Source organism: Battus philenor, unplaced genomic scaffold (genome assembly GCF_028537555.1).
Source record: "Battus philenor isolate CCGP_79_NKW_IND1 unplaced genomic scaffold, ilBatPhil1.0.hap1 SCAF_30, whole genome shotgun sequence".
In the NCBI taxonomy this organism is placed as follows: domain Eukaryota; kingdom Metazoa; phylum Arthropoda; class Insecta; order Lepidoptera; family Papilionidae; genus Battus; species Battus philenor.
In genome coordinates this window covers 6,217,022-6,226,095 of record NW_027181694.1, presented here as the reverse complement: position 1 = coordinate 6,226,095, position 9,074 = coordinate 6,217,022, and the positions used below count along the sequence as shown (strand labels likewise).

Sequence of the window (9,074 nt, the reverse complement as noted above, 5' to 3'; positions counted from 1 at the left end):
TAGAAGTGTTGGTGTTTAAGAAGAATCTCTCAATCATATGATTATTTCTCCACTGAGCAGAGAGTCAGCGATTGCTCCCGGCATGCTGAACAGCTTCGTGAAAATTCTGGATCTGATGTCGCTGGACTTGGAGCAAGGAGGCAGAGCCTGTGGTGATGACGGAGACAGATGCGGTGAAGCAACTGCCTGATCTGTGGAATACACATATACATATATATATATATATATGCTATAGGGTTCCTTTGCTACTCACTCTTTAAACTTCAGGCTTTAGCGGTCAGCTGTTTTGCTATGCGATCTGAACACTGCTTTGCACTTCGAATTTTGAATCTCCACAATTTTGATAATAATAATTTATGTTGTAAAAAATGTGACGAAGTAAGTAAGGCGATGAATAGAAGATAAATAAAATCAATAAGAATAAAAATGTGAAGGAAGGTAGAACATAGAATGCCAGATATCGTGACGGACGATGGATGAAAAATAAATAAGACTATACTGAAAATATTAGTGAAATCAAAGTCCATGTACCAAAAAGTGACAGCCGAATCAGAGGACTCGAAAAACTGAGGTTATTAAGAATATACGTATATATATATATACATATATATATATATACTAGCTGATCCTGCAAACGTTGTTTGTTTTCAATTTAAAAATAAGGGTTGATCGGAAAGGGGTGAAAATTTAGAGTTGTATGTATTTTTGTATGTTGTATCATAAAAAAATAAAAACAAAAAATTTCGTCAAAAAAAAAATTTAAGGGTGAACAACCCTTATCACTTAGGGGTATGAAAAATAGATAGTAGCCGATTCTCAGACCTACTGAATACGCATATAAAATTTGGTAAAAATCGGTCAAGCCGTTTCAGATGAGTTCAAGTTCGAACACCGTGACACGAGAATTTTATATATTACATGCATATATATATATATATATATATATATATATATATATATATATATATATATATATATATATAGTGAGAAACTTTACTAGTCTTAAATATAGATAAAGCCTTACAGACATAGGCAACTAGCTATTCAAGTGAAAATAATCAATTGAAAATTCTGTAATACAAAGGAAGTTGAAAGAGTTTCTAAGACAAGAAGCTGAAGAGGGAAAAATATCACTCTATATCTGTGTTTCCCAATATGATGCCCACGCCCCACAAGGAGGCAAATTTATATATATAAAATGGACAATTATAAAATGGACCTGTCACGCTTTTAATCCTTATATATATATATATATATATATTTATGCCGCTGGATCCTTAACAATGACATAGTAGAATATTGCCTTTAATATATAGTGGACAGAAAGGCGTTTCTAATCGGCTCTGTATATAGATATAGATAGATAGATAGACATGTATATTTGAATTTTTTATATCTCTTAGTGACAATTGCTACCTTCATTGCTTGGCATGTACATATTGCTTGGATACAAGCATAACTTAGGATGGGTGTACATGTTCGGGGCTATATGGCCGTATCGGTTCATTTGCGCCTGGTGGATGTAAGGCCCGTGCCCACTGACCGAGGAACCTTCCAGAGTTCCTGAAACAATGTGTTTCATGGTTATATAACTTTCTGGTTATTGATACCACCTAGCAAAGGTAGTGTGGGATTTCCGCCTACAATGTGGACCTTGTTAAAGTAAATGAAAGGCGCTAGATGATGATCACTTCTGGTACTTTTGAAAAAAAAAAAATTTTTAATGGCCCCCGCTATTGGGGGCCTCTCGTACCCCTATCTTTGGTACGACAGGGACTTTACGGGCAATTTATTTTTTCACATAGTTATTTATTATTTCCATTCTCTCCTTTCGTTCTTCACATATTCTTTCAATCTATTCTTTCATGCCACATTTCTTCTATCTTTCCCTTTTACTCCGTGACCTTTCATTCCTCCCTCATTACATGTTACATTTTATCTTTATTTCTTTTCGTTTACATTTTTATCACATTTTGAGTTACATTTTATTACATTTTTTCTTATCGTCTATTTAAATTTTTTCTTATTTTCTTTAATTTTTATTTTTTTGTATCACTTTTTAATTATTTCCTTGCAGTATGAGAGGAATTCTTCCCTAGTATCCTTTCCGCCTATCAGGGAGGCTATTGACTCCTTCGTGATTTTAACGCCAGACCGGCACTCGAATTCGAGCCGGAGTCCCCCGAATGTGGGACACTGGGCCACAAGGTGGATCACGGTCTGGTCCACGCCCGGTTCACAGAAGCACGAGGGGTCCTCCTTGAGCTTGAACCTGTGGAGGTACTCAGAGAACCCCCCGTGCCCCGTGAAGAGCTGGGCCGAGATCGCGTCCACCTCGATACTGCGAAGCACGCGGTAGGCTAAAATCTTTTGTAAATTTATGTAGGATGACTATATCCAGCTGTGAACGTTGAACGGCTGATGTTACTGATGTGGTAGCATGTAATACAACTAAGTAAGAAAGGACCAATATTTAGCCATTTCCGCACATGCAGTGGTAGTCGTGCAACAAAGTGCAGACTCTGTGTTTGGCACTAATCGGTGTAACATAACTCCTGAAGATGCCCCGTAAACAAGTGTTGAGTAATTTGGCGTTGGCGGTTGTGTGATTCGCATTATTTGCCGCATACGCATTTATCAGCGGGCTGGCGGGCGGTGCACTTTGTTGCACGACTACCACTGCATGTGCGGAAGTGGCTAAATATTGGTCCTTTTCTTACTTAGGTTGGACTTCCACAAGGTAACGCCTGATTCCATTAAATATATAATACAACTGTTTTTTCATTAATGAATTTTATTCTAGTATCTAAGTGGAATTATTTTTATTCGCGAACCTTAAGGCTATATATTCTTCTCTTTATATATCCTGCATTCTGCAATTTCAACCAGCCTATTCCTTAAGTTTACTTAATTTCGTTCGTATACAGATATCTTTATACCGCCGCATATTTTGAATAAAAGCCTTAATCAGAATAAGCGTTACTGATGGCTGGCATTGCACAGAAAGTGCATACGCCTGTAGATCTCTCCTACCGGTAGAAATAGGCAGCTCATGAGATAAAGACAAGAAAGATATATATCTTTGCACAAGATATAATCACTCTCCAGCGCGCGCGTTGCAATTATATCTCTGTCTTTGTACTTATAACGAGTTGCGGCTCGATTAGAATTAGAGAGAGATGGGCTTATATAATAATTTACACGTAAGAGAGAGACGGATAATTATGCATGTTTGTATTAGAAATGTAAAGTACGGATTTTCGGAACGACATCACGCGCGCGCGCGTTTATCTTTTTTGTGCTTTATGACAAAGACATGAAATGCTTAATAGGAATATTTCACACGTTTCATTCCGCCTTACCGAGTTCTATATCTGAGCTAAAAGAGCCGAAGATATAAAGGATATATGTTTAGTTTTAGCTGCCTTATTCTCTCTCTGAGCCGCACCGAGCTAAATGAGTTAAAGATATAAAAGAGTGATATATATATCTCAATCTCAAGATCGAAGACATATAAATCACTGTTTTCTTATCAGGGATACATTTTGCCCATTTCTACCCACCAGCACGCAGGCTCGAGTGAAAGTAAAGCCTCCTTCAAACACGGAACCTCTTAACAAAGCATAGTTTGTTTGTAATAATTACTTGTACTGTGTAATAATTGTTTGTAACAAATACTTAAATGGAGGATATATACATATATATATATATATATATACATATATATATATACATATATATATATGTATATATATATACATATATATATATGTATATATATATATGAGTGTGTGTGTGTGTGTGTGCGCGTGTTCGTGTACGTTTGTGTGTGCGTGTGTGTGCGTGCGTGTGCGTGTGTGTGTGAGTGCGTGCGTGCGAGCGTGCGCGTGAATATTGAATAAACGAACTTTAGAACTGATTTTTGGAACAGGAAGTAATTTTTTATAATTAATATAATAATTTTAATTAATTGTAATATGATAATATTTAAATTGGTAGGTGAAGCGACGACTTAGTTAAGGTATCATCAAGTAGAAAAAATGAGGAGACCATCGTCACATAGCTCATGGTCCGGTAGACGCGGCGTAAATAGGTTCTCAAATAAGACTGACGACATAGTTAAGACAACGATAAGCAGAATAAATGAGGTGATCATACAAGATCACCGACGTGGATCTAAGAACTGCTCGCTAGAAGTGGCGATGGGCGTAGCACGTCCCTTTTGGTGGCCACATTAGGTCGACCGATGACATAGTTAAGGCAACAGTAAGTAGAATCAATGAGGAGATAATACAAGATCATCGACGTGGATCTAAGAACTGCTTATCTCAAGTGGCGATGGACGGAGCACATCCCTTTTGGTGACCACACTGGGTCGACCGACGACATAGTTAAGGTTGCTAGAAGTTACCTAATATGGGCAGCGTACGCAGTGGATGTCAATTAGTTGAAAAGAAAAAGAAAAAAGAAAAATGATTTATTAACTTACCATATATGATCAGAAGAAACAAAACTAAATAGCACATGTTGATCTAACTGAGTCGATTTTAGCAAATACTCTGTGAATAAGGATTCATATTTTATATTCAACACCTTCGAGCATTATGTTTTGTCGATATAAAAATAATAAAATGATCCTTATACGTTGTGAATTGAGTTTAAATTCGCTTGACAACTAAGACATTATTTGAAATTATAAAAACGGTTCAATTGATATCAAAAGAATACAAAATCAGTAACACCGTGTAGTGAGGTAAATATACGGTTTATCGAATTTTCTAGAAGTGATATTTAAAGTATCGATAAGTTAAAATTGATTTAAGTACAACACTATTACTCCAGATAAATCAAGTAACATAAAAGAATAATTTACTTTTAAATGTGTGAAAGAGATGACATATATTTTTAACATTTATTCTGATGTTAAGTGATGAATAAGTTTACATGCTTGCTTAGAAGAAACCTATTCATTCTTATCTGAAGACTTCTAAGTTATAATTGTCTGGAAACAATGACGCAGGTAGAATGTTCCACTCCTTGATGGAATCTCTTGGAACTCCTTGGTGGAAGGAATTTCAACAGTGTACGGATTGGGTGAATCCGTACATCTTGTCATCCAATGGAAGAAAGATGGTGGAATTATTTGGTGTTATTTTAGAACATTCTGTCCAAAATGCAGTCTATAGCAGAGTTCCCCAAACTTTTTTCTGTCGTAGACCTCTTGCCATGATTTTCCGTATCGGGTAGACCCCCTACTTACCTGATATTGATTTCCTGTAAATTTCTAACTGTAGTGAAGTTTAGTGTTAAAAACTTAAAGTAAAAACACATGTTAATTTATACATTTATTAATTGAATTTAAATTAAAACCACTCAAAATAAAATTTTGCATCTGTTATGTAAAATATACGTAACATCAAATAAACATAACATTTCATTTCATGGACCCCCAAAAATTTTTTCGCTGACGTAGACCCCTTGCAGGTTGTCATAGGCCCCTAGGGGTCGATATAGACCACTTTGGGAATCGCTGTAGTACACATATAAACTGGCAACTTTTGATCGATTCTCCAAGCCTCTTGGCTGATCTTTATATGATTTTATTTGTTTTTTTCCTTACTATATAAACATTTTATCGTGGTCATATAAAACGGTTTGATAAATCTACCAAAATATTCCGGAATTATTGTTTTTCTATTTCTGTTTATACATCTGCTGTAGAAGACAGAAGAAGGAGAAAGAAATTGGAGAAACAATTGAAGCCTATTTTTATGGCCTTTGTCTTTGGTGGTGACCATTTGATTGATGGTGACCAAAGTATATCAGAGTTTATATAGACAGAAACAGCTTTTAACAACAGCTGACGACATTTGCTCTTCTTGGCTAGTTTAAACCTTTCACCCTTCAGTCTATGACCGTGAGCAGGTCACATAGCTAGCAGAACAGATGGTTGCTGTTTTTCTTGGCACCCGTTTTTGGAGAACTTCGTTTACTCCCTGTCATTTTTACAAAATAAATTTTACACGTGATATTTTTATTACCACTCTCATCTTTTATCTTCCGCGATGTCACGCGTTTTTTCTCATATATATCACAAACTATTTCTTTATCTCCTTCCATACATAGCCTAGCTTCCTACGTCTTAAGTAAGAAAAGGACCAATATTTAGCCACTTCCGCACATGCAGTGGTAGACGTGTAACAAAGTGCACCGCCCGCCAGCCCGCTGATAAATGCACATGCGGCAAACAATGTGAATTACACAACTGCCACCGTTAAACCACTCAACACGTGTTTCATCCCTCCACGGGGCATCTTCAGGAGCTATGTTACACCGATTAGTGCCAAACACAGAGGCTGTGTTGCATTTGTTGCACGACTACCACTGCACGTGCGGAAATGGCTAAATATTGGTCCTTTTCTTACTTAGGATGGACTTCCGCAAGGTAACGCCTGATTCCATTAAATATTCCTTCGTCTTCCCTCAGAAATACTGCACGATAATTTTGATTTATTTTGTTTTCTTTTCTGTTCTATTCTTTCGTTTCCTTTACATTTTCTTTATCTGTCTTAATTTTTTACTTAACTATTTTTCTCATATCACAATTTTATTACTGTTTATTGTTATTTAATCACAATATCTGTTACTCTCTGTTGCTTTTGAAGGTTTCTACTATGACATTCTAAATTCTAGGATGGTCTGCATGGATTTTAAGGTTTTGGATTTATGAATACGGATGAACAAGAATAGCGTAGAACATCCATCAAAATAGACAGATATATTAATTTTCTTAAGAATCTTTTCTCAGGGATATTTTTATTTTCTCTCTCATCTTTTATCCGACTCAATTTCACTCGTTCTTTCATCTTTATCACAAGCTCTTACGCTCTATCTCTTACTTTCTCTTGTTTCTCTCTTTTCAAACATCGCATCGCTTCCGTTGCCTTCACTCAGAAATATTACTTTACAATTTCGATCAATTCTGTTTTATATTTCTGTTCTATTTTTTAACTTACTTTACATTTTGTTTATCTATCTCTTGGTCTCTTACTGTATTTCTTCTCTCCTATTATTAGGTAGATATATCATCTTACCTAAATTGTTTGAATGAACGTAAATACTGTTCCAAATTTTGTATTTCAAAATCAGGTGTGTATTTGTTTAAGACATACTTTATTTTAACTAGTTTTAATCGTTCATATGTAAGGAGCTCACTTCTAGATATAGGCCTTTATCATATTGTGTTTTTACGGCATATATAGTTTATTTATTTTCCGGGCTGTTCATCATTATCTCCACAGTGGGAAGTCCACTGGTGGACTCCCTCTTCATATATTTCAATTAGGACCGATTAGAAACGCCTTTCTGTCCACTATATAAGACAATGTTCTACTGTGTAATTGTTAAGGCTCCAGCGGCATATACACAGACACACATACATATATATATATATATACATATATATATATATATATATTTATAATATTTTTTTATTTTTGACTCTACTCTGCTACACAAGGTGTTATAGTTGTGGAGAAGAAGCAGGAAGAAACTCCACAACATAAATGTTTTAATAAAGTTTAACACAGATTTATACATATACACTTTATCTGATATAACCTTTATGACACATATATATATATATACATACACATATATATGTATGTATGTATACATGTGTGTGTGTGTGGGTGTGTGTGTGTTTGTGTGTGTATTATATATTTTTCTTTATTATCAGTGAGAATTGTCTTGTATTGTTATAAAAAAATCATGTGTGAACTTTGAGAATCGAACCTGTTACAATATTCGACACGCATCCACTGCACTAATGTATTAAAAACATTACGTTCGCGATTTTACAACGCATTTGCGGTGTTATACGATTGAATCGATTAAAAAAAACCATGACGGCGAAATATCAGTGTATACATAACACGATCAAACTGCAAAAACGAAGGTTTCAGAGAAATGTCGACGTTGAAGATATCTGTTATAATTGGTAAAAGATTTAAACTCACTTTATATATTAGTGGTAAGATTGTTCATGGTTGTCTGAAAGAAAGCCTGGTCGTATTTTTTTATGGCCCCCGCTATTGGGGGCCTCTCGTACCCCTAACTTTTTGGGATCAGGGACTTTTTAATTTTTTTTTCAGTCTTTTCTTTATTTATCACTCTCTTTCACGCGTCACAATATCTTTCATTCTTTACTTTTGTCCTTCACAATATCTTACGTTTTGCTCTTTTATACCTTCTTTCTTTCCTCGCCTTTCTTTCATCATCTTATTACTCTAAGGTGGCTAGGTACATTTTATTTATTTTTATTCTTTAATTTTATCTTACATTTAATTTATCTTTATTTACACATTTATTTTACTTTCTTAATTCTTTATTACACATTTCTTTTTCTATATCTTATTATTAGTTTACAATTTATTTTGTGCAGAGTTTATTAAGTACCTTATTCTATACAGTTTTATTTCTTTCAACCGTATCACTCGCCACCCCACGAGCGAAAGATAGGAATGATGGGCGAAGATTGTCGTCGCTAATCATAACGGCGATGCTCTCTATGTCTATCTTTAGCTTTGTTTCAGTCTCTAGAGAGCCTTATCGTATAACGTCCACTTCTAGATACAGGTACCTCTTTTGATTTCCATTAAGGCTTTTAAAACAACCTACATCCAGCGCCTTCCGGTTTTATAAGGTCGTCTGTCCATGTTGTGGGCGGAAATTTCACTGCCTTACCATTCATTGGTACAAACATATGTTCCTCTTTCACAAACGTGGTCTTATAGTGTCAAGATTAGGAGCATATACCCAGTGGGAGTTTGAGTTTCAGCTGTCCATGACTAATTGTCGTTTGGATCTCTTTTGTTTCTTTTTTGGGGACGTCTCATTCCACCCTTATTCATGTAGGAACAGATTATAATTTTTTTTTTCAACAGATACCGAATGTTATCATTGAAGGATCGACGTTCTCTAATGGACGCCACTACACTTAAAAATATTTGTGATGGCAATGTTAACTGTTCGGAACTGTTGTCCGAGGTAATCTTTCGAATTCCTGCAGCAAG

The 9,074-nt window shown here is 35.4% G+C and overlaps 1 protein-coding gene across 1 annotated transcript; it reads right to left on the bottom strand.

Moving 5' to 3' along the window:
- On the bottom strand, window positions 1-4,562 carry LOC137927448 (uncharacterized). Its single transcript, XM_068771260.1, has 3 exons — window positions 4,490-4,562; window positions 1,417-1,563; window positions 1-191 (listed from the first exon to the last, which is right to left on the bottom strand). Exons 1-3 carry the CDS (start codon window positions 4,524-4,526, stop codon window positions 34-36), a joined length of 342 nt encoding a protein of 113 aa, XP_068627361.1. The 5' UTR covers window positions 4,527-4,562; the 3' UTR covers window positions 1-33.
- Between the last annotated feature and the right edge of the window lie 4,512 nt (window positions 4,563-9,074).

Excerpts from the sequence above, each read along its gene's own strand:
- LOC137927448 (XM_068771260.1), bottom strand. The coding sequence starts at position 4,526 with ATGTGCTATTTAGTTTTGTTTCTTCTGATCATATATG. Across the intron at positions 1,564-4,489 it reads GTTTCTTCTGATCATATATG|GAACTCTGGAAGGTTCCTCG; the intron begins GTAAGTTAATAA and ends ACATTGTTTCAG. Across the intron at positions 192-1,416 it reads GTACATGCCAAGCAATGAAG|ATCAGGCAGTTGCTTCACCG; the intron begins GTAGCAATTGTC and ends TGTATTCCACAG.